This window comes from Pan paniscus, chromosome 18 (genome assembly GCF_029289425.2).
Source record: "Pan paniscus chromosome 18, NHGRI_mPanPan1-v2.0_pri, whole genome shotgun sequence".
Taxonomy (NCBI): domain Eukaryota; kingdom Metazoa; phylum Chordata; class Mammalia; order Primates; family Hominidae; genus Pan; species Pan paniscus.
In genome coordinates, this window is record NC_073267.2 from 33,957,501 (window position 1) to 33,980,648 (window position 23,148).

Consider the following 23,148-nt stretch of genomic DNA (forward strand, 5'->3'; position numbering starts at 1 on the left):
TCACGCCTGTAATTCCAGCACTTTGGGAGGCCAAGACGGGCGGATCATGAGGTCAAGAGATCGAGACCATCCTGGCCAACATGATGAAACCCCGTCTCTACTAAAATACAAAAAATTGGCCAGGCATGGTGGTCGGTGCCTGTAATCCCAGCTAATCGGGAGGCAGGAGAATTGCTTGAACCCGGGAGGTGGAGGTTGCAGTGAGCTGAGTTCGTGCCATTGCACTCCAGCCTGGGTGACAGAGTGAGACTCTATCTCCAAAAAAAAAGAGAGTGTTCAGCAGTGGACTGACCACTTAGAAAATAGATCCTCGCTCACCAGCCTCTCGCGCTGCTTAACACGCTAACTATTCTGGTGTCTGTCTCTGCCCATCAGTTCTTTTTCTGGTCAGAATCTGAATGTCCGATGCAATTGGTATAATGCAAACCAACTGCAAAGGTATTTTGAAAGAGAATGATTTGAATTCCAAAGATTTAAAAGAGGCCCTTGGAAAAAATTCATGAAGGCTTCGATATATTTACAGAAATGGCCCTCTGCAAAAGTCAGAGGGGACGTAAGGATGTCTATTATGCCATCCTGCAGCCATGCAGAGTGCCTACACTCCCCAAAACAGCACCTGATAATGTTACTTTGAGGACTGATGCAGAGTGCAAATATAACCTCAATTTTGAAAGTATTATTTTTAATTGACACATAATTATAACCTCAGCTTTTAAAGACGAAACTTCAAAATAAGGTCCTATTCAACCTTTGTGCCACAAAAAACTGAAATTTTGGTCCATTTTCTTTATAGATTCACTTTGAGAGGCCTTTTTCACGCATAGTTACTCTCAACAAGAACCTCCTATAAATTATATTGTCACAAGAAGTCTCTCATTTTTGCCATAATTGCCCCATCATGGCATAATGCAGGTATTTCAGCTGCCAACACACCAGGCCAAACTGCCTTGTTGGAGTGCTGTGTTTCTAGACCCTTTGGTTTGTCTGCAGAGGAATCTATCTTTAGTGGCCTCTTCCACAATATTTTGTATGAGCACTGGTCTGTTTTCTCAGCCCCCACTGTGGGATGCAGCTGCCTCCTATGCCCCTCCTTCCCTTAGGATGCGGAAGGGAGAGCTGTTTGACTATCTCACAGAGAAGGTGGCCCTCTCTGAAAAGGAAACCAGGTAAGGGTTGAGCCTGAAGCCCCAGGGGTGAGCAGGGGGTGGGACAGGGCAGGGAGGAGCCAAGGAGGAGACTGCACCCGCCTCCCCTTCCCCCAGGTCCATCATGCGGTCTCTGCTGGAAGCAGTGAGCTTTCTCCATGCCAACAACATTGTGCATCGAGATCTGAAGCCCGAGAATATTCTCCTAGATGACAATATGCAGATCCGACTTTCAGATTTCGGGTTCTCCTGCCACTTGGAACCTGGCGAGAAGCTTCGAGGTGAGGGGATCTAGTGCCCTAATAGGCTTGGGAGGGGAGACCCAGGCCTGATGAGATTGGTTGGCTGGGTCTGAGTACCAAGTCCCTGGTGCCAAGAAAAAGGGAGAAGTCATTGGGCACTTGCCAAGTATCCTGTGGGTGCAAAGCCTATGTTTACCTCAGAGTGGGCATCCTGACCTGGGAGGATGGAGACAGACAAGCAGGCAGACAGTGGTGCACAGTGGGCAGAGGGCCAGGCCAGGGGAGCCCGGAGGAAGGAACGCCAATTCAGCCTGAGCCCCATAGAGGAGGTAAAAAAGGGAGCCACATGTTCAGCCACGTTTGGGGTCTGGAGTGCAGGACCACAAGAGCCTGATGTGATGTGTCCAGACTGCACTTCCCACCTGGGCCCTGGGCCTCAGGTTCACCTGATGTGAATACAGTTGTTGTGACAGGAATGTTTCTACTGCAAATGGGAAACTTCAAATAAAATTCACCTGTGGGATTCTTCAGAGCCTTTAGTCTGCCACTGACTCTCTCCCTCAATGGCTTTGTACTAGACTTATGAAAAGCTACCGTTTACTGGGCATTCACCTGTGAGGCAGGCACCAGTCTTTTTTTTTCTTTTTTTTTTTTTGAGACAGAGTCTCACTCTGTCACCCAGGCTGGGATGCAGTGGCATGATCTTCACTCACCGCAATCTCCACCTCCTGGGTTCAAGCTATTCTTCTGCCTCAGCCTCCCAAGTAGTTGGGATTACAGGTGCCCACCACTATACCTGGCTCATTTTTGTATTTTTAGTAGAGATGGAATTTCACAATGTTGGCCAGGCTGGTCTTGAACTCCTGACCTCAAGTGATCCTCCTGTCCCAGCCTCCAAAAGTGCTGGGATTACAGGCGTGAGCACTGTGCCTGGTCGGCACCAGTCTTTATATGGCTTATTCCCCTAAATCCTCTTCACAGCCCTGTGTGACAGACAGTATTTGTGTCTCTTTTTTTATAGATAGGCTCAAAGAGGTGAGATGACTGCTCTAGGGTCGTAATGCTAGGATTTGAACTTGGACAGTCTGACTCCAGAGTTCATACTCTTAACCTGTGGATCTACATGTCTGGTGGATGTTGTACTTTAAAACCCTTTGGCTTCCACATGTACTTTTCCCCTTTCTGGAATCATCTTTGCCTCTGCCCACTGCATCCTCTCCTTGGCTTGGGTAATTCAGGCTTCTGCCACTGCATCCTCTCCTTGGCTTGGGTAATTCAGGCTTCACTTTAAACCTCCAGGGCAGCTTAGGTCCCCTTGCTTTCTGTTCTCCCATCTTCTTCATTCACAACACGTCTTACTATATTGTTATTTCTCACTTGCCTTCAGGTAGACAGTGAGCTCGGTAAGGGCTCATCTCATTTGCCACTTAGCAAATCAATGCAACTTGGCATTCAATAAATACTTGGTGTAGGAATGAATTTCCCAACAAAGTCAGTTTCAATTCGGGGCTGTTAAAATCTCCTGGAAGTGTGCCATGGAACAAGGTTCAGAAAGTACTGGAAGAATTGGTGCCCGAGTGGTAGAACAAACTAAAAATACAGACTTGAGCCAAGCGTGGTGGCACGCATCTGTCACCCCAGCTACTCGGGAGGCTGAAGGAGGAGGCTCACTTGAGCCTAGGAGCCCAAGGCTACAATGAGCTGTGATAGTGCCACCACACTCCAGCCTGTGTGACATAGTGACCCTGTCTCTAAAAATAAATAAATATAAAAATACAGACTTGGATAAAGTTTTGGAGGGCTCTGGACTTTAGAACTGTAGATTTGATCATGTGTCATGATGTGGAATCAGGGAAGGGTTTTAAACAAAGGACTTACCCATTATGTGCTTTAAGAAATCTCATAGCTCGCCGGGCGCGGTAGCTCACGCCTGTAATCCCAGCACTTTGGGAGCCCGAGGTGGGCGGATCACAGGTCAGGAGTTCAAGACCAGCCTGGCCAACACGGTGAAAGCCTGTCTCTACTAAAGATTCAAAAAATTAGCCAGGCGTGGTGGCACGTGCCTGTAATCCCAGCTACTCGGGAGACTGAGGCAGGAGAATCGCTTGAACCCAGGAGGCGGAGGTTACATTGAGCCGAGATCATGCCATTGTACACCAGACTAGGCGACAGGGCAAGACTCCATCTCCAAAAAAAAAAGAAAAGAAATTCCTTATCTCCGCTTCTTCCCCTTGGGTTGAGTGATAGTTGGAGATTATAGGAGGAGGAAGAGGTTTGGGCAGATAGGAATGCAGCAAAATTTTTTTTGCATATGTATTATGATGTATGTAAAAATACATAATCTTTCCATATGCATTATGATATATATAAAACTAAGGTAACAAGTTGTGAGGAGTGGGTAGGTTGGCTTGGATAGTGGGTAGGTAGGGTTGGAGGAGGCAAATGATATGGTGGAACAAGGACCTTGAAATCAATCCAAAACCCAGGTTTTCCTAGGAAGGCCACCAGGAGCCATGGTGAGCCAACTGTTGAGCAGGGATAGTGCCTCAGCAGGAGACTTGGCAGAAGGCAGACAGAAGGAAGATGGGAACACTGGTAGTCCTGGCAGCGTTGAGGAGGCTCCAGCAGAGATCCAGTGCTAAGGGCCCTAGAGGGGCTGGTGGCATCCCCTCAATTTTGGTCCTCTCTCCCCAGAGTTGTGTGGGACCCCAGGGTATCTAGCGCCAGAGATCCTTAAATGCTCCATGGATGAAACCCACCCAGGCTATGGCAAGGAGGTCGACCTGTGAGTTCCTGGTCTCCCCCTCCCTCCCGTGCTTGCTGTCCTTTGCTGGGTCTGCCCGTCACCCAGTCCCGCCTGACTCCAGTCTCTTTCCCAGCTGGGCCTGTGGGGTGATCTTGTTCACACTCCTGGCTGGCTCGCCACCCTTCTGGCACCGGCGGCAGATCCTGATGTTACGCATGATCATGGAGGGCCAGTACCAGTTCAGTTCCCCCGAGTGGGATGACCGTTCCAGCACTGTCAAAGACCTGGTGAGCTGGGGCTGAGAGGACAGTAGGGGAGGCCCAAGAGCTGCCCCTCATGCTCTGGGTCTCTCCTAGATCTCCAGGCTGCTGCAGGTGGATCCTGAGGCACGCCTGACAGCTGAGCAGGCCCTACAGCACCCCTTCTTTGAGCGTTGTGAAGGCAGCCAACCCTGGAACCTCACCCCCCGCCAGCGGTTCCGGGTAAGCCTGAGTGTATCAGGGTCTGGGCCCGTTCCTCTGTCCCATGATCTTTCCCCTGCACTAGAGCTCACCTTGCCCCCCTTCCCAGGTGGCAGTGTGGACGGTGCTGGCTGCTGGACGAGTGGCCCTAAGCACCCATCGTGTACGGCCACTAACCAAGAATGCACTGTTGAGGGACCCTTATGCGCTGCGGTCAGTGCGGCGCCTCATCGACAACTGTGCCTTCCGGCTCTACGGGCACTGGGTAAAGAAAGGGGAGCAGCAGAACCGGGCGGCTCTCTTTCAGCACCGGCCCCCTGGGCCTTTTCCCATCATGGGCCCTGAAGAGGAGGGAGACTCTGCTGCTATAACTGAGGATGAGGCCGTGCTTGTGCTGGGCTAGGACCTCAACCCCAGGGATTCCCAGGAAGCAGAACTCTCCAGAAGAAGGGTTTTGATCATTCCAGCTCCTCTGGGCTCTGGCCTCTGGCCTCAGGCCCACCACTGATCCTGCTACCCTCTTGAAGACCAGCCCGGTACCTCTCTCCCCACTGGCCAGGACTCTGAGATCAGAGCTGGGGTGGAAGGGAGCCATTCTGAACGCCACGCCTGGCCCGGTCAGTGCTGCATGCACTGCATATGAAATAAAATCTGCTACACGCCAGGGAGAACAGGTGTCCTGTGTCTGTCTGGCTTGGGCAGGAAAGCCCAGAAGGTGCTCAGCAGGGTGCAGGGATGGTGCCATTCTGGCCCAGACCTTTATTGGGGAAAATGTTGGGGGTCACTTGGTCTTGCTCTTGCCTTTACCCGGAGGTAGCTGGAAGGGCCGCTCTAGTGCAGTCAACTTGCTGCTGAGCCTTTCCTCGCTGGCCTTGAGCCGCTCCTCCACCAGCCCCTGGAGCTGCTCCAGCTCTTTGTTCACTTGGGTCTTGATGTAGGCTCGGAGGACGTGGACGTGGCCTGCAGGGGCAGGGAAGAAGGGGCAGGGTGAGGAGAGATGCTGTCTGGCAATGGGGGGATGGTCCCTAGTTGGGCAAACACAGTCCCCAAATTTCCCCTGGTGGGGATATAGAGGTAGCAATGTTGTTTCCCTTTAGGAAATGTTAGCAAGCCCTTGTGTGAGAGGTAGTTGGGTAGGGTGGCTATGCTGGACTTTGCAGCTTCAAATTCTGATCCCTACTCAGTAGCTGTGTGACCTTAGGTTATTTAACCTATCTGTGCCTCAGTTTCCTTGTATGAAATGTGGATAGTGATACCTAGCACATAGGATTGAGGGAGGATTAAATGAGTTAATTTATGTAAAATGCTTAGAGCAGGGCATGCACTGCACACCTATTGCCAAGTATGTGCTGGCTGTTACTGTCATTGGCTTTCTCTTTTTTTTTTTTTTGAGATGGAGTCTTGCTTTGTCCCCCAGGCTGGAGTGCAGTGGCAGCGATCTCAGCTCACTGCAAGCTCTGCCTCCCAGGTTCATGCCATTCTCCTGCCTCAGCCTCCCAGTAGCTGGGACTACAGGCACCCGCCACCACGCCCGGCTAACTTTTTGTATTTTTAGTAGAGACGGGGTTTCACAGTGTTAGCCAGGATGGACTCGATCTCCTGACCTCGTGATCCGCCTGCCTCAGCCTCCCAAAGTGCTGGGATTACAGTCGTGAGCCACTGCACCTGGCCTGTTCTTTGTTTTTTTTTAACTCTTAAGTTCTGGGATACAAGCAGAACATGCAGGTTTGCTACGTAGGTATACATGTGCCATGGTGGTTTGCTTCACCCATCAACCCATCATATAGGTTTTAAGCCACCGTCATTGGCTTTCTAATGATCATTTCTCTGGAGCCACTTCAGCTGTGCTTTTTGTTTGTTTGTTTGTTTGTTTTGAGACAGAGTCTTGCTCTGTTGCCCAGGCTGGAGTGCAGTGGCCAGATCTTGGCTCACTGCAGTCTCCACCTCCTGGGTTCATGCAGTTCTCCTGCCTCAGCCTCCCGAGTAGCTGGGACTACAAGCGCGCACCACCATGCCTGGCTATTTTTTGTATTTTAGTAGATAGGGGGTTTCACGGTGTTGCCCAGGCTGGTCGCGAACTCCTGAGCTCAGGCAATCCGCCTGCCTCAGATTGTGCTGGGATTACAGGTGTGAGCCACCACGCCTGGCCTGCAGCTGTGCTTTTATCTGTCATCTTGGACTTCTGCATAAGGGATCATTTAGAGAAAGGACTCTGACTAAAAACAAAAAGTCTGAAGTCCTGATGTGATCCAAACCCTTCATTCTACACCTGCTCAGAGGGCAGGGCAGCCTGCCCTCTCCAGATCCTCACTTGGCTCTGGCTCTGGCGGGGCCACTGTCTCTAGTTCCTCTTTCTGCGGGGTAACTGCCTGCTCCTCCATCTCCTTGCTTTCTTCTTTCTCTGCAAACCAGAAGCAGGAAGAGACTGTGGCCCCACGCCTGGCCCAGCCCAGCCCTGCCCTGGCACTCTCCCTTACCCGTCTCACTCTCTGGCCACAGTTTGGGTGGCTGTAGCCCCATGTAAGTCAAAGACAGATCCAGCCGCACCTGGGAAGCAAGGCAGAGGGAGGCTGAAAGGAGTGCACCTGTGCTGAGGGGAGGGGCGGTTGAGGGTGGCTCCTCATGGTCCACCACCCCCTACCTGGGGTGTGAAGACGTATTTATAGAGCTTGAAGTGGCGGAAGTAAGTGTTGACCACGTAGTCTTCCAAGGCCAGCAGCTGTTGCTCTTTGAAGAGGTCGATGCTGAAAGGAGGCCGCTGTGGTGGTGACTCGGAATTAGAACCCTGACTACCTTCCGGAGCCCTGGCTTTGCCTCCAAAAGCCCAGCAACAGGAGCAAGGAGAGCCCACTGGGGTCTTCACAAGAAGATAAGGGTGATGAATGTGAGAGAGACTGAGTGAGACCTTGTCTGGGGATGGGTAAAGGTTCCAGAATGTTCCAGGGGAACTGACCCTGACTCCATGGCAAAAAAGGACACTGGTGAAGTAGCGGTAGCACTCCTCCACGTTGCCCAAGGGGGTTGCTGGTAGGGAAAGCAAGATGCAGCAGTGAGGCCCTCTCTGGTATCCATTCATTCACTTCACTCAACAGCTGTTTATGACCATGAGCTTCAGAAGCAGACAGATCTGGGTTTCAGCACTGGCTTGTTTCCTTAACTCATGTAACAAATATTGAATACCCACTATATGCCCACTGTATGCTGTTTTAGGCACTGAACAAGACAGACAAGGTCCTGCCCTTACGAAGCTTATATTCTAGGGGAATAAACCAAGAAATAGATCATTTCAGCTATTAAACATTCTGAAGCAAGAGCTATTAAACATTCTAAAGCAGGTGTTATTGTGCACTATGCATATATTTGCATATATTATTTCTCAGGACAGTCCTGTAAAATGTGTGCTGTATCCTTAATTTCTAGATAAGGAAGCAGTGGATTGGAAAGCTGATGGCTTGTGTATGATGATGCTACTAATAATGACATATTCCAGGCAGAAATCCCCTGCTTCTGCTTCCCATGGTCACTTGTGCCAGCCCCGGTTCCTCTTCTCCCTGGGGCTCAAACCTGGTAGCTGCCCCCTCTCACCAATACAAGCCTTGTGAAGATCCTGGAGCAGGGCACAAGCTGCTGACGTCTGCTCCAGTGAGAAGCCCTGCTGGCGGCAGAAAATGAGCGCGTGGCAGAAGAGGTCCAGGGTGATGGCGTCCCGCAGGCTCTGCTCAGGACACCCTAGCTCCAGCAGCTCAGCCAGCACCCTTGGGAGGGAGAGAGGAGTGAGTGACAACTGGGCCTCCTTTCATCACCCTACACCCACCACATGCTTTGGAGTCAGCCATTCCTCATGTTTTCCCAACCTGACCCCTCAGCCTTTGCCAAGAGCTCTTCCCACGCCCCCCTCAGTCCCTACTCCCTCATCTCCTCAGCATTGGTGGTCTTCTCCAGCTGGTGCATGGAATGGACGTCCAGGTACTTCCTGTTATAGTAAAAGAAAAAGAGTATTGGTGGCCGTTACCTATCATGACAGGGCTGTGACAGCTAGTGCGTGAGACTGGGAGTTGGCCACCGGCGTGAAGCTGGGCTCTTTTGCCAGCTTGCTGTGTGACTATGCAAATCGTTAACTCTCTGGGCCTAAATGAACTCTTATGAGCCTCTCCATTTCTAAAGCCTAGGGTTAGGAATCTTGAATTCTTTTTTCTGCTCTGCCACTACCTTGTATGACCTTGGTCAAGTACTCCCTGTGGCCCTCAGTGTCCCCCTCTGTACAATACTCCTTAGCGGCCATGAGACTCCATTTACATTCTGTCTTTGGCTCTTTTTTTCTCACACTGCCTCCTCTTCGGACTGGAGAGGCTGGAAAGCCAACTTCCAGTCACCTGGAGTAATTGCATCTCCAGGCCTCAGTCTCATCTGTAAAATGGGGATGCCCTGGCCACAGACAGGACTGTTGGGGAGACAATAAAGAACGCAAATATTCAGTGTAATTTTTGTCTCTTCACACTCACCACATGCAGATCCGGGGCCGGGGCAGCGGCGGCTGCGGAAAGAAAGCGAATTGGGGAAGGCAGCTGCGGTGTCCTGGCCCGTAGCGAATCTCCAGCAGGCCGGAGAAGCCGCTGTAACTTGCCATCTCATATCAAGGACTAAGAAGGAGAGGCGCGGGCGAGGGAGGGCTTCAGCAGGCCCTAGGTGCTCTACGCGAGCACAGTAACCACCGGGGTCACACACCCCTGCCTCTGCTCGCCCAAGCAGCCCGGGAGACGTCCCGAACGTTAGTAAGCATAATGACAGGTGGCGCCTGCGGGGGAGCCGGTTTATAAATATTCACGAGCAGACCAGACTGTCCCGCCCTCACCGGAAACAAGTTGGCTCCAGGGCCTTCATCCGCTTTCGTCGCCGCCGCCGCCGTCGTCCACTGAGTCCGCACACTCGCACGCGTCCGCGCGGCCGACCCATGCACTGAGCTGCGATCCTTCCCCGCTTCCCGCCGCAGCTCGGAGAGATGTTCAAGCTCCGACTGCACCCTCATTCCCAAAAAGTGGCTGGTCTTGCGGTTGAGCATCTCGCCGCTCTTCCGTGCCGCGGGGCGCCCCGGGCTCCCGCCGCCTAGGTTCCAGGACAGCCAGCGCTCGGTCGGCGGCTACCAAGGCCGGGCCCGTTCGCCTCGCTCCGGCCAATCTACGCGCGCAGAGGCGCGGCGGGGCGAATCCGTGGGGGCGTCTCCCTCCGTCTCAACGGCGACGGTTGCCAAGGGGGCTTGTGAGGGAAGGAAGGCGGAAAGCGCAGGCTCACGCCAGTGGGTGCGAAGAGAACGCGCAGATACGTAAGAAGTTGCGAGTGCCCACCTGGGCGCCCTCTCTTCCAGGTTGCTAATACGAGGGCCGGCGCTGTCCTCCAGGCTGGGAAGTGGGAGCGCGGTGTCAGTTACTATGGGAACTGCCTCTTGGCCAATCACCGAGAGAAAGAGGAGGTGTTTGGGAAGAAGCCAGAGGACCCGAGTGGCGGGACCAAGCGTAACCAATAGAAGCAGAAGATAAAGGAGTTTCCTCACATCCGGGGCTGCCTTTGGCGCCTGCGCCCTGCGCACCGTTGGGGGGGGGCCAGTGACGTCCAGTGACGTCCGGTGAAATCCAAGATGGCGGCGCTAGGCTGACCCTGCTGCTGGTGAGGGCTCTGGCGCCGGGGGGGACGGGATCCAGCAGGTGTGTGCAGGGTGGAGGGTGTTTGGGGCTGTGGAACACCAGCCGTTCCCACATCTCTGCTCTGTGTCTTCTGCAGGTGACGGAAGTACCGCCTCCTCCCGTCTGACGCCCCTCAGGGGACCCTGCGCCGCTCCAGCCGCCGCGGCCATGTCTGGGCCAGGCAACAAACGCGCCGCCGGCGACGGGGGCTCAGGGCCCCCGGAGAAGAAGCTGAGTCGTGAGGAGAAGACCACCACGACTCTTATCGAGCCCATTCGTCTTGGAGGCATCTCTTCCACGGTTCGTGGGCTCTTGCCTTAACCCTCAGGACTTCCCAGAGCCCTCCCTCTGTTCTCTGGCCAAACTGTGCGGAATCTTACATCCACTTCCCCAGGTTTAGCAAGGTCCGCGTTACAGGACCTTGAAAGAAAGGTCAGAAAGAAGCTCAGAACACGACGCCTGTCTTCCTTTTACAGATAGGAAAACAGGTTTCCAGGGGGCGTGTGACTTGTCAAAGACTAAGGATTTTCAAGGGGACAGGCAGAAACAACGTGAGCCTCCTCACAACAAAGACACTTTCGCTGTGTGTTGTCTGAGCCTCCTTAGATTCTGTTAGCGGTTAGTGTGGGAATACCTCCATCTCCCATGCATTGCAGATGCTCTGCTCCTCTCTCTCTCTCTGTGATTGGTTTGTGGGCCGTGCTTGACGCTCTCGTCGGCCCCTTTGTTTCCTTTGGTAGGAGGAGATGGACCTGAAGGTACTACAGTTCAAGAACAAGAAACTGGCAGAGCGGCTGGAACAACGGCAGGCTTGTGAAGATGAACTCCGAGAACGAATTGAGAAGTTGGAGAAGCGGCAGGCCACAGATGATGCCACACTCCTCATCGTCAATCGTTACTGGGCCCAGGTGGATACCTTCTGCTTTCAAAGAACAGGCCTTGATTCAGCTGCCAATCTCCAGATTCCCCTGCTAGGAAAGGAGTATCATGTTGGAAAGCACTAAGGGATTCATAACATTTTTGATGTTTTCTCCTTCCAGCTGGATGAAACTGTGGAAGCCCTTCTCCGATGCCATGAGAGCCAGGGGGAGCTGTCTTCAGCGCCTGAGGCACCTGGGACCCAGGAGGGGCCAACATGTGATGGGACTCCTCTCCCAGAGCCGGGGACATCAGAGCTGAGAGGTAGGACCAGAGTGCTGGGATCTGGGGAGCTTAAGTTCTGGGAGAAGTCCTGGGGAGGAGGGGACTTTGGTGTTGGGCCCCTGAATTGCCTATCTTACTACTTCTCACGAAATGGATTTCATGTTTGGGCAGTAAAGTGCAGTGCACAAAAACACAGGCTTTAGACTCTGACTAACTTGGTTTATAGAGCAATTCATGTTTTGACACCCATTTGTTTCAAAACAGTATTGTGGTTGAGTATTAACTATGTATTTGACACTTCCTAGAAATGAGTGTTGCACTTGCTATGAGGGAGGAAATTATAAACATAGTAAGCAGAAAGTACTGGGGCTCCTGAAACGGAATGATTGTGTGTGCGTGCATGTGTGTGTGATTCTAATTATATTGGTAAAGTACAGGAAGGTTCTCTGAGGATGTGATACACAACTCTGTAGCTTTGAGGAAATTACTTTACCTCCCTGAATTTCATTTGTCTCACTTTCAGGATGGAGATAATAGTGCATTATAGATTGTGTTGATTAAGTGAACCATGAGTATTGAAGGGCTCAGTCTGGGACTTGGTACAGAGTGGTAGTAACTGCTGCTCTTATCCTCATGAGGGTCTGTCCATTCCTTCCAGACCCCTTGCTGATGCAGCTGCGGCCCCCTCTCAGTGAGCCGGCCTTGGCTTTTGTGGTGGCACTGGGTGCCAGCAGCAGTGAGGAGGTGGAGCTGGAGCTGCAAGGCCGAATGGAGTTCTCCAAGGCAGCTGTGTCTCGTGTGGTAGAGGCCTCAGACCGCCTACAGCGCCGGGTGGAGGAACTCTGTCAGCGAGTGTACAGCCGAGGTGGGTTCTTTGTGCCCATACCGAAGGGGCGTCCATCCCCACCTGCATCTTGATGGCACCCCTTCCTGATTCCCCTAATGCCCGAGTCCAAGGGCGGCCAGAATTTCCCAAGGAATAAATCAGCCATGTTCTTGGAAGAGGTAGGTTAGGCTGTAGATGGGGGTTCCAACTTTGATTCCGGGATTGAATGCTAGAGAGATGGGTTGGAGGAGTTGTTGATGCCGGTAGAGGCTCCTGGCCAGAGGCCCCTCTGGAGCACTTGGTGTGGGTTGCGGATCCACAAGGCATAGCTTCAAGGGCTCAGGCCTTGTAGGTTGACAGGCTTCTCCCACCCTCACCTGGACATGCTGGGAAAGTGGCTCCCTTCTCTGAGCTGGTTTCCTTCTCTGTGCAGTGGGGATAAAGACTCCTGGCTTTGTCATGAGAAATGGGCAAGACAGCTGGTGGATCACACTGGGTATATAGCAGACTCCAGAATGAGTTAGTTGTTTGCCCCATTGCCCTGAGCTGGGCTCTTACCTGGGCCCTGCCTTCCCAGGGGACAGTGAGCCCCTCAGTGAGGTGGCTCAGGCACGCACCCGAGAGCTGGGCCGTGAGAACCGGCGACTGCAGGACTTGGCCACTCAGCTGCAGGAGAAACACCACCGCATCTCATTGGAGGTGAGGAGTCGGGGGCTTTGGGGGTGTGATTAGAATCAGGCAGGATTTGGGTTAGATGGGCACTCAGGGACGTCAGGAACCAAGTCCCCCATCCAAGCATCTGCTCCCTCATTGTTCCCAGTACTCCGAGCTCCAGGATAAAGTGACATCGGCAGAGACCAAGGTGCTGGAGATGGAGACAACAGTGGAGGACTTGCAGTGGGACATCGAGAAGCTGCGGAAGCGAGAGCAAAAGCTCAATAAGCACCTGGCAGAGGCCTTAGAGCAGGTGGGGCAGGGGTGCTGGGGCAGGTGAGGCAAGGCTGGGCCCTTGGGCCTTAGCTCCTCCCCTCTACATCCATTGCCTGTCTGTTTTCTCTCCACAGCTTAACTCTGGCTACTATGTATCTGGGAGCTCCTCAGGCTTCCAGGGGGGCCAGATCACACTCAGCATGCAGAAGGTGAGCGGCGTTTTCCTCCCACCCCTTCTCACAACCTCTTCTGTGTTGCACTCTTGAAATTCCCCTCAGGACAAAGGACAAACATCCATCTCCGAGGCCCTTCCTGGTCACTCCTGCTGCTCTTTTTTCATGCATTCATATACTTGTGGAGTAGATTTTTGAACACTTAGTGCTAGGCACTAGGCATATTGGTGAGAACAAAATAGAGGTCAAAACTTTCATGGACCAGACAAGAAATAAATAAAAGAATATATCTTTAGGTTCTACTTGTGGTAACAGACAAGAAATCAGTAAAATAGCGTATCAGTGTGTTATGAGTACCACAAAGATAAAGCACAGAAGAGAGAGCTAAGAGTGAGTTGGAGTCAGTTGGCATCTGGTGGTCACTGTGCCCTTTTTCCCTTTATTAGCACTTTAGGCCTTCCTGGAATGCTTCCGTGACTCCTCATCAGTTAAGAGCCTTAGTTCCCAGCACCGACCATGCAGTATTGAATTTTCTCCCATTTTTCTGGGAGCCCTTAGGAAAGTACTTGGTTTGGGGTGTCAGAATCGATCATTGCCCTGCACGGGGTGCTTGGGGTGGAGTGTATGCTGGGGATGTAAGGGAGGCCTGCTGCCACGTCTGGCCCTGCCTCCCATGGCCCTGCCTCCCACTCCTTAGTTTGAGATGCTGAATGCAGAGTTAGAGGAAAACCAGGAACTGGCCAACAGCCGCATGGCAGAGCTGGAGAAACTGCAGGCCGAACTTCAGGGGGCTGTGCGGACCAATGAGCGCCTCAAGGTGGGCTGCCGTAGGGGCTGAGAGGGCCTGGGCCTGTAAGGGAGGGACTGAGCCCTGAATCCTGTTGCTGATCCCATTTGGGCATCCCTGCCCCAGGTGGCCCTGCGGAGCCTTCCTGAGGAGGTAGTGCGGGAGACGGGGGAGTACCGCATGCTGCAGGCCCAATTCTCACTGCTCTACAACGAGTCTCTGCAAGTGAAGACCCAGCTAGACGAGGCTCGGGGCCTGCTGCTGGCCACAAAGAACTCCCACCTGCGACACATCGAGCACATGGAGGTATGGCCCTGGAACAGGCGTTAGGGCTGGGCTAAGGGCCAAACCGTTAGTGTTGACGTGTTTGTGCCTTCCGAGGCCCTGTGTGCCAGCCAGGGGTCCCTGGGGAATAGATTCTTCCTAAGATACTGAGTCCTGAGGTGGGACCGAGGGGCTGTGTGGGTCCTTAACACATCAACCCACAGAGCGACGAGCTGGGGCTGCAGAAGAAGCTACGCACAGAGGTCATTCAGCTGGAGGACACGCTGGCCCAGGTACGCAAGGAGTATGAGATGCTGCGCATCGAGTTTGAGCAGAATCTGGCGGCCAACGAGCAGGCGGGTATGTGGTGAGGATAGGGCGGAGGTGGGGCCTTATCTGGGAGTGCTGGGCCCTGGTGTGGGGCTGCTGCTTATCCAGATGCAAGAGGCTAAGGCCTTTTTTTTCACAGAGCCTCGGCTTCCTATGCAAAACAGGGCCTGCACTGCTTGGCTCCCAGGCACAGTGAGGGTCACGCCAGCTGGGGTGGCTGATGGAGCAGGCACATGCAGAGTCTGAGCTGTCAGCCCTGTCCTCATTCTTCTGGTCTGATGACGTCTCTGTCTCTCAGATACTTGTGTTACAAAGATTTATCAAATGCCACCTCTGAGCCAGGCTCTGTTCTAGGGTTTGGGGTTATGCCAGTGAACAAAACAGAATTCCTGCCATGTGGAGCAACATTCTGATAGAAGACAGACTAGAGGAAGACGAACTAGTAGAAGAAAAATGGAAAATGTGTTAGCTCTTGACAAATAGGGAAGTAAAGCAGAAAAGGAAGATAGGAAGTATCAGGAGAAAGGGTGTTGCAATTTTGGATAGGAGGCCAGGGAAATGTACTGGGAAGGTGATATTTAAGAATCTAGAAGAAGTTGACTAACTTTTGTGAATGTTACAGTTACCTTCTCTATTAAAGGGAATTGGATGTATAAAAAAAAAAAAGAAAAAACCTAGGCCAGGTGTGGTGATTCATGTCTGTAATCCCAGCACTTTCGGAGGCCAAGGTGGGAGGATCACTTGAGGCCAGGAATTTGAGACCAGCCAGGGCAACAAAGTGAGACACTGTTTCTATTTAAAAAAAAAAACAAAACCACATACTCTATATTAGCAAAAATCGTATGAATAGGCAGTGTCAAGTTAATTTTGGGTGAGTTTCCTTGAAGTCAGCATTATTTACTTTGATGAGTTCATGCTCCGTTGAGGCCGCAATGTTCCCCTCCTGCACAGTGGGAGTGATGGCATAGCCTCTTACCCCACTGAGGGGTTGGAGTCCTAACCCAGGAACTGGTTCTGACACCTTTACTTGCTGATGCTCCTCCAGGGCCCATCAACCGTGAGATGCGCCACCTGATTAGTAGTCTTCAAAACCACAACCACCAGCTAAAAGGGGACGCCCAGCGATACAAGCGGAAGCTTCGAGAAGTACAAGCTGAGATTGGCAAGGTGAGAAGGGGCCTGCCTGGTAAAAGGTTTGGCTAGACTCCAGTGAACACCATCTGACTTCATCCCTCTTCCTCTCTGCCTTTGCAGCTCCGGGCCCAGGCCAGTGGCTCTGCCCACTCCACCCCTAACCTGGGCCACCCAGAGGATTCTGGCCTCAGTGCCCCAGCCCCAGGGAAAGAGGAGGGTGGGCCAGGCCCTGTCAGTACCCCCGACAACAGAAAGGAGATGGCTCCAGTGCCTGGCACCACCACTACTACCACTTCAGTGAAGAAGGAGGAGCTGGTCCCCTCTGAAGAGGACTTCCAGGGTGTAACCCCTGGGGCCCAGGGCCCTTCCTCCCGGGGCCGAGAACCTGAGGCCAGGCCCAAGCGGGAGCTTCGGGAACGGGAAGGTCCTGGCCTAGGACCTCCACCTGTAGCCTCCGCTCTCTCAAGGGCTGATCGGGAGAAGGCCAAGGTGGAAGAAGCCAAGCGGAAGGAATCAGAACTCCTCAAGGGTCTCCGAGCAGAGCTCAAGTGAGGCTCTGTTCCTGTCTCCTTCCTGACCCTGCCAGGTGGCCTCCAGTCCCACTCACTAAGACTTCCTCCTGTACCTTCTTGCCAGGAAGGCCCAGGAGAGCCAGAAGGAGATGAAACTGCTGCTGGATATGTACAAGTCAGCGCCCAAGGAGCAGCGGGATAAGGTGCAGCTCATGGCAGCGGAACGCAAGGCCAAGGCCGAGGTGAGGGCAGCTGGGGCTTGTGGGGCATTCGGAAAGGCAGAGCAGAGTCCTAGCTCAGCAGGAAGCAGTGTCAAGAGAGTTTCTTTTTCCCTGTGCTATAGGTTGATGAGCTGCGGAGCCGCATCCGGGAATTGGAGGAGAGGGATCGAAGGGAGAGCAAGAAGATCGCGGATGAGGATGCCCTGCGGCGCATTCGGCAGGCAGAGGAGCAGATAGAACACCTGCAGCGCAAGCTGGGTGCCACCAAGCAGGTGCGGCCCATGTGGTGCCCTCGCGTCGGAGCGCAGGGAGCTCCCTTCATACCCTGTTTGGTGCCTCTAGTGCCTGCAGCACCTTGATGATCTGGGTCCCCTCTGTGGTTCTTTGCTTCGCTGCGTTTTCCCGTGGTTCCCCCACAGCCATCCTGTCCACTTCCCACGTTCAATCTTGTCTCTGCCCACTTGCTGCAGGAGGAGGAGGCTCTGCTCTCAGAGATGGATGTGACAGGTCAGGCTTTTGAGGACATGCAGGAACAGAACGGGCGGCTGCTACAGCAGTTGCGGGAAAAGGATGATGCCAACTTTAAGCTAATGTCAGAGCGGATCAAGGCCAACCAGATTCACAAGCTGCTGCGGGAGGAGAAGGATGAGTTGGGCGAGCAGGTCCTTGGCCTCAAGTCCCAGGTATGGCCGCCGCCAGCTTGCAGGCTGGAGCTGGAGAGGTGGGGGTCATGGCCCTGAGTCCTCCTCTGGTCCTTAGGTGGATGCCCAGCTGCTGACTGTGCAGAAGCTGGAGGAGAAGGAGCGAGCCTTGCAGGGCAGCCTCGGGGGTGTGGAGAAGGAGCTGACGCTGCGCAGCCAAGCCCTGGAGCTCAACAAGCGGAAGGTGAGGCTGGGCCAGGGGGACACACAGCTTGGGCTGCTGGCTCACCTCCTCACCTTCCGGTTCTGCTCAGAGCACCCGATGCAATAGCCTGAGGTGAAGCCAGGCTGTCACAGAACAGCTCACACATATTGAACATTTACATGTGCCAGACCACATGCTGAGTACTTGACATGCTTGGTCACATTTCAGTCTCACTAATCCTATCAAGATGGTGTTTACGGGCGTGGTGGCTCACGTCTGTGATCCCAACACTTTGGGAAACAGAGGCGGGAGGTTTGCTTGAGGCCAGGAGTTGGAGACCAGCCTGGGCAACATAGTGAGACCCCATCTCTACAAAAAAATTTTAAAATTAGCTGGGTGTGCTGGTGCACGCCTGTAGTCCTAGCTTCTCGAGTGACAGGCTGACAGGTGAGAGGATCACTTGAACCCAGGAGGTTGAGGCTGCAGTGAGCTATGATCGCACCACTGCACTGCAGTCTGGGTGACAAGAGCGAGACTCTGTCCCTAGGGAAAAAAAACAAAAGATGGATTTTTTTTTTTTTTTTTTTTGAGATGGAGTCTTGTTCTGTCGCCCGGGCTGGAGTGCAGTGGTGCGATCTCGGCTCACTGCAACCTCCGTCTCCCAGGTTCAAGCAACTCTCCCACCTCAGCCTCTCAAGTAGCTGGGATTACAGGCGCGCACCACCACGCCCGGCTAATTTTTGTATTTTTTTTTAGTAGAGACAGGGTTTCGCCATGTTGACCAGGCTGGTATCGAACTCCTGACCTTGTGATCCACCCACATTGGCCTCCCAAAGTGCTGGGGTTACAGCGTGAGCCACTGCACCTGGCTGGATTTTGTTTTTAGCCTCATTTTATAAATAAGGAAACTGAGGCTCAGGGAGGTGGATTGTTCTGCTCAAGAGGGAGTGGCCCTAATATTTGGGTCCAAGCCTCCTTGACTCCAGGCTCTACCTTCTAACCACTCGCTGGTGAACTGTAAAGTGGGGATGATGTTCTTTGTCACATAGTTGTATTAAATAGAAGAAATGTCTAGCTTTGGCTAAAGGCTTAAGATTAACATTGATTTCCATTTCCTCTGAAGCTGTTTTCTTCTCCAGTTAGTTCATTCATTTAAGCAGTATGTTTGTGTTTTTTTTGTTGTTGTTTTTTTTAGACGGAGTCTAGCTCTGTTGCCCAGGCTGGAGTACAGTGGCTCGGTCTCAGTTCACTGCAACCTCTGCCTCCCAGGTTCAAGCGATTCTTCTGCCTTAGTGTCCCGAGTAGCTGGGACTACAGGAGCCTGCCACCTTGCCCAGCTAATTTTTGTATTTTTAGTAGAGACGGGGTTTCACTGTGTTTGCCAGGCTGGTCTCAAACTCCTGACATCGTGATTTGCCCGCCTTGGCCTCCCAAAGTGTTGGGATTACAAGTGTGAGCCACCGCGCCTGGCCCATTTAAGCAGCATATTTTACATCCCTGCTATGTACTAGGCCTTGCGCTGATTGCTGTGGAGACATTGGGAACAAGAAGGTCCCTGCCTTCCAGTCAAAGCTGGAACTTCAGGTCTTGGCAGGCAGAGCAGGCCAGTAATCCCCCAAATAGTGCATGTCACAGTAAGCCTTGGGCAGGAATCTGAGGTGCTGTCAAAGAAAAATAGGGGAGCGTTTTAGGAGGTGACACTTGAGCTGGGGCCCAGGGGAGCTGCACGTGTGGTGGGGAAGTTGAGGGGAGCAGAGAGGAGAGCCTTGTGAAAGCTCAAAAACCAGACAGCAGGCCAGGCGCGGTGGCTCATGACTGTAATCCCAGCACTTTGGGAGGCCGAGGCGGGCAGATCACGAGGTCAGGAGATCTAGACCATCCTGGCTAACACGGTGAAACCCCATCTCTACTAAAAATACAAAAAATTAGCTGGGTGTGGTGGTGGGCGCCTATAGCCCCAGCTACTCGGGAGGCTGAGGCAGGAGAATGGTGTGAACCCAGGAATCGGAGGTTGCAGTGAGCTGAGATCGTGTCACTGGACTCCAGCCTGGGGGACAGAGTAAGACTCCGTCTCAAAAAAACAAACAAAAAACAAACCCCAAAAAACAGCATCACACGGGAGGAACTGGAGAGGTTGAACAGGAGGGGAGGGCTTAGGGCTCAGGAGGCAGGAGCAGCTCCAGGGCAGGTGTCACTGGGGCACTAGACACAAGCATTGGTGGGCCGTGACTCCACATGCCTGAGTCACCAGGCTCAGACCAGTGCCTCCTTCCTGTTCCACCCTACTCAGGCTGTAGAAGCCGCCCAGCTGGCCGAGGACCTGAAGGTGCAGCTGGAGCACGTGCAGACTCGGCTGCGGGAGATCCAGCCCTGCCTGGCAGAGAGCCGGGCTGCTCGTGAGAAAGAGAGCTTCAACCTCAAGAGGGCTCAGGTGTGTGCAGGGGTGAGGGGCCAGGCCAGGGTGGTCCACGGTCACGGACCTATCCTGGGGGCAAGCGGTTCAAGGTTGAGGACCCTTGCCCTTAGCCAGGCCTCTCCTGCCCCAGGAGGACATCTCACGGCTGCGGCGCAAGCTGGAAAAGCAGAGGAAGGTGGAGGTCTACGCAGATGCGGATGAAATCCTCCAGGAGGAGATCAAGGAGTACAAGGTGGGGCTGTGGGCCAAGTTGTGCCCTATCCACCTGGGAATTGTAGATGCAGGATTGCTGAGACTGTAGTGGAGAGTCTGGGGACCCTGGAAGTAATGTAGGGCAGCAGAAAGTGGGCAGCACAGTGGTCACAGAGTCAAATGCTGTTTGCTGTACATGTACTGTGAGCCAGGCACAGTGCTTGGCTGGGTGTGGGTTGGGAGGCTAGGAACTGGCCCTGGTCTCTGACTTCTTGAAACTGACAGTCAGTTAGGGGAGGAGGCAGCCAAGTAATTCTCTCATCCCAGAATGTGTAATGTGATGGCAGAGGCCAGAGGGGCTGAGGGGACTCAGGGGAGGCCCTTCCCCTGGCCCTGGGGTCAGCAGGCTTCCTGGAGTGAATGTCACCACAGCAGACCTGAAGAATAGGCCAGACGTGGCTGTGAGGAACGGGAGTGAGTAGCTTTAGGCAAAGGGAACAGCAGATGTGGACGCTTGAGCGGAGGGGTTGCTGGGACAGCACCGGAGGTTGTAATCAGAGGAGCCGATGTGGAGAGGTTGGGCGGTGTCACCTCCTGAAGAGTGCGGTACACCAGGTTGAGACCTCAAAGGGTTTTAAACAGGAGAGTGATGTGGTTAGATTTGTTGTTGGTTTTGGGCTGGAAGAGGTAGACTGGAGGCAGGGAAATTGTTATGGTATTGCAGTCACTGAGGCAGAAACCAGAGTAGATGGGTTCAGGAGACATTTCAGAGGCAGAATTGCTTGGACTCGGGGGTGGATCGAATGCATGGAGTGAGGGAAAGGGAACACTTGGAGGACTCCTGGTTTCCTGGTTTGAGAAACTAGGTGGATAGCTAGTACCATTTAGGGGGTTAGGAGGCCTGCGGGGGAGCAGGTTCTATGGGATGGTGTCAAAGGATGCTGAGAAGGTGCCTGTGGGACCCCTTTGGGAGGCTGGGAAGGTGCTCAAGGCAAAAGGGCTGGGCTGGAGAACATGCTTGGGGAATGTCAGTAGAGGCAGAGGTGGAAGCCACATATGACTTGGTCATCCCTTGGAAGCAGTTGAGCCTTGAAGGGCAGAGGCAGCTGGAGGCAGCCATGGGGTAGAGGCAGGCTTGGGAGCCTGTTCAGTGCTGGTGTGTAGGGTCCTGGGAGACAGGAGTGATGGCAGGGAGGCTGCTGAGGCGGCAGGCTGGGCTGGGATTTTAGCAGGCTGGAGGAGCACTGTTGGGGGATGCTGAGTTGAGTCAATCCATGTCTGGAGTTGGAGGTGAGACCCTCCTGGTGGCGGAAGAGAGGTCTCAGGCTAAAAAGGGACCCACGGCAGGGTCTCTGGCCAGTGCCGAGGCTGGGCCCAGTTGAGGGTAGAGAGAACAGATTTCTAGTTGCATTGCCATTCCAGCTGTGACTGAGCAAGTGCAGGTGAAGAGGTAGACAAGATTGGGATTTCACCAGAGAAGGCCAGTGGGGCAGGAGATGAAGCCCCAAGGCAGAGTCCAGGCTGGGCCTGTGGGTCCTTGTCCTTTTGAGGGGACACATGATAGCCATCACTGCCCAGTGATGAATCCGGACTCTGCTGATTTCTAGTGTTGAGACCTTGGCGCCTCTGCACCTCAGTTTGCTCATTCATAGAGTGCTCGTCCTTACCTCCAGGGTTATGGGAGGATGAGGTGCAGTCTCCAGTGTGGTGGGCTTGGCCTGGACTCCTCCTGCTGTCAGCTTGGGGTCTGGGCACTGTCAGAGTTGTTCCCAAGCTGATGCCTTTGCCTGGCCCAGGCGCGGTTGACCTGCCCCTGCTGTAACACCCGCAAGAAGGATGCAGTCCTTACCAAGTGCTTCCACGTTTTCTGCTTCGAGTGCGTGCGGGGCCGCTATGAGGCCCGCCAGAGGAAGTGCCCCAAGTGCAACGCGGCCTTTGGTGCCCACGACTTCCATCGTATCTACATCAGCTGAACCTGAAACTCAGGGGACTCTGGAACACCATGGACCCTGGGGGCTGTGCCCCCATCTCCTCCCCACCCCAGGCCTAGTGGCCCCACCCTCCATTCCGGACCCCATGGGCCCAGCCCCTGCCCATCTAGTTGGTTTGGGGACCCTGGTGCATGCTAGTGGGCATGGGATCAGCCAAGCTTCGTTCCATCTTTTCCTAAAGGTCAGAGCTGCAGCCTAGGGGGCACTGCCCTACAGAAAAGGTCTGCCTGAGAGGCCTGAGGAGCCCAGAGCACTCGACTGAGCTTCCCGGAAACTGGCCCTAACCTGTCTGTCTCCGTGGATGCATCCTAACCCTAAGGAAAATTCCCCAGGCTGTGATCTACCCTAGAGAAGGCTCGCTCCCTGCCTACTGGCTCACAAAGGAGGACCAGTGGGCCATGTCCTTGTTCCTTGTTTGAGACTGGGCTGCAGGCCCCAGGAAGACTTTCCTTCACCCACCATCCCCCTAACCTCGGCAGGGCTTCTGTCCTGTGGAGTTCCCTGGACACCTTGGTCTGGCTCTTGTGCCAAGGGCTGAAGGAGGTACCCTCTTGGCAGATGGGGGCATCACTTGCTTCCTTTGGGAAGCTCTAAGGTTGCTGCAGTCACCTTCCTCATCTTGCAGGTGCTGAACCAACATCATCAGTTTCTATTCTAATCAGGCCCCTTCCCAATCTCCATTTCTCTGCGAAGCCCATTTACCCCCACCTCATGCGTCCCAAGGCTCTACTGGGTCCCTGGACCTAACCCTGCTTTCATCCTGGTGGCCTTAACTACAGTGGAGGTGGAACTTCCCAGGAGGGGAAGGGACAGACCAACCCCAGCCGCTGGGCCAACTTCCAATCATTCCAGCTAGAAGAGCTTCCCCCTGACACCCTGTGACTGAGCCTGTGTCCTGTCTGCCTGCCCAGCCATGCTCCATCGGCTGTGAGGGCAGTGCCCGGAGAGGCCAGAGGGTTGGAGCTGCAGGGACCCGTTTGGACCCACAGCCTCTGTTCTAGAGATGCTTGTATAGGCTGTTAATTGTGATGAATAAACGTTCAACCCTCGGCTTGCAGCCAGAGTAGCCAGGCCGCGCACCCCAAATGTAGTCCCCCGATTTTAGCTGCAG

At 53.6% G+C, this 23,148-nt stretch overlaps 3 protein-coding genes across 13 annotated transcripts in view; 2 read left to right on the forward strand and 1 right to left on the reverse strand.

The window, feature by feature from the left end:
* The window catches only part of PHKG2 (phosphorylase kinase catalytic subunit gamma 2), a 9,638-nt gene extending 4,373 nt beyond the window's left edge, over positions 1–5,265 (forward strand). For both annotated transcript variants that reach the window (XM_003807475.4, XM_008959616.6), the window contains exons 5-10: positions 1,101–1,166; positions 1,263–1,426; positions 4,082–4,172; positions 4,267–4,420; positions 4,490–4,615; positions 4,704–5,265. In XM_003807475.4, the coding sequence (XP_003807523.1) occupies positions 1,101–1,166; positions 1,263–1,426; positions 4,082–4,172; positions 4,267–4,420; positions 4,490–4,615; positions 4,704–4,997 (895 nt within the window). In that variant the 3' untranslated portion in view covers positions 4,998–5,265. The remainder of the gene's footprint in view (positions 1–1,100; positions 1,167–1,262; positions 1,427–4,081; positions 4,173–4,266; positions 4,421–4,489; positions 4,616–4,703) is intronic.
* Positions 5,266–5,322: 57 nt separating this feature from the next.
* Positions 5,323–9,653, reverse strand: CFAP119 (cilia and flagella associated protein 119). Of its 7 annotated transcripts, none has more exons than XM_003807476.6 (9): positions 9,447–9,653; positions 9,097–9,128; positions 8,502–8,567; positions 8,180–8,349; positions 7,548–7,618; positions 7,236–7,352; positions 7,072–7,141; positions 6,906–6,995; positions 5,323–5,554 (listed from the first exon to the last, which is right to left on the reverse strand). In XM_003807476.6, the coding sequence occupies exons 1-9, from the start codon at positions 9,651–9,653 to the stop codon at positions 5,376–5,378; spliced, it is 1,002 nt and encodes a 333-aa protein (XP_003807524.1). In that variant the 3' UTR covers positions 5,323–5,375. The 7 variants fall into 7 exon arrangements, with proteins under 7 accessions (XP_003807524.1, XP_008957859.1, XP_054955199.1 ...); XM_008959611.5 differs by having other exon boundaries at positions 7,236–7,451; XM_055099224.3 differs by lacking the exon at positions 6,906–6,995.
* Positions 9,465–23,123, forward strand: RNF40 (ring finger protein 40). Of its 4 annotated transcripts, none has more exons than XM_008959607.4 (20): positions 9,465–10,293; positions 10,370–10,572; positions 11,013–11,180; positions 11,313–11,454; positions 12,074–12,280; positions 12,819–12,940; positions 13,062–13,208; positions 13,306–13,380; positions 14,042–14,161; positions 14,258–14,437; positions 14,620–14,755; positions 15,771–15,892; positions 15,980–16,407; positions 16,496–16,613; positions 16,715–16,864; positions 17,063–17,275; positions 17,352–17,477; positions 19,729–19,869; positions 19,985–20,086; positions 21,843–23,123. In XM_008959607.4, the coding sequence occupies exons 2-20, from the start codon at positions 10,441–10,443 to the stop codon at positions 22,017–22,019; spliced, it is 3,006 nt and encodes a 1,001-aa protein (XP_008957855.1). In that variant the 5' UTR covers positions 9,465–10,293; positions 10,370–10,440; the 3' UTR covers positions 22,020–23,123. The 4 variants fall into 4 exon arrangements, with proteins under 4 accessions (XP_008957855.1, XP_003807521.1, XP_008957856.1 ...); XM_003807473.6 differs by having other exon boundaries at positions 9,466–10,255; XM_008959608.5 differs by having other exon boundaries at positions 9,707–10,255; positions 22,219–23,123.
* The last annotated feature ends 25 nt before the right edge of the window (positions 23,124–23,148 follow it).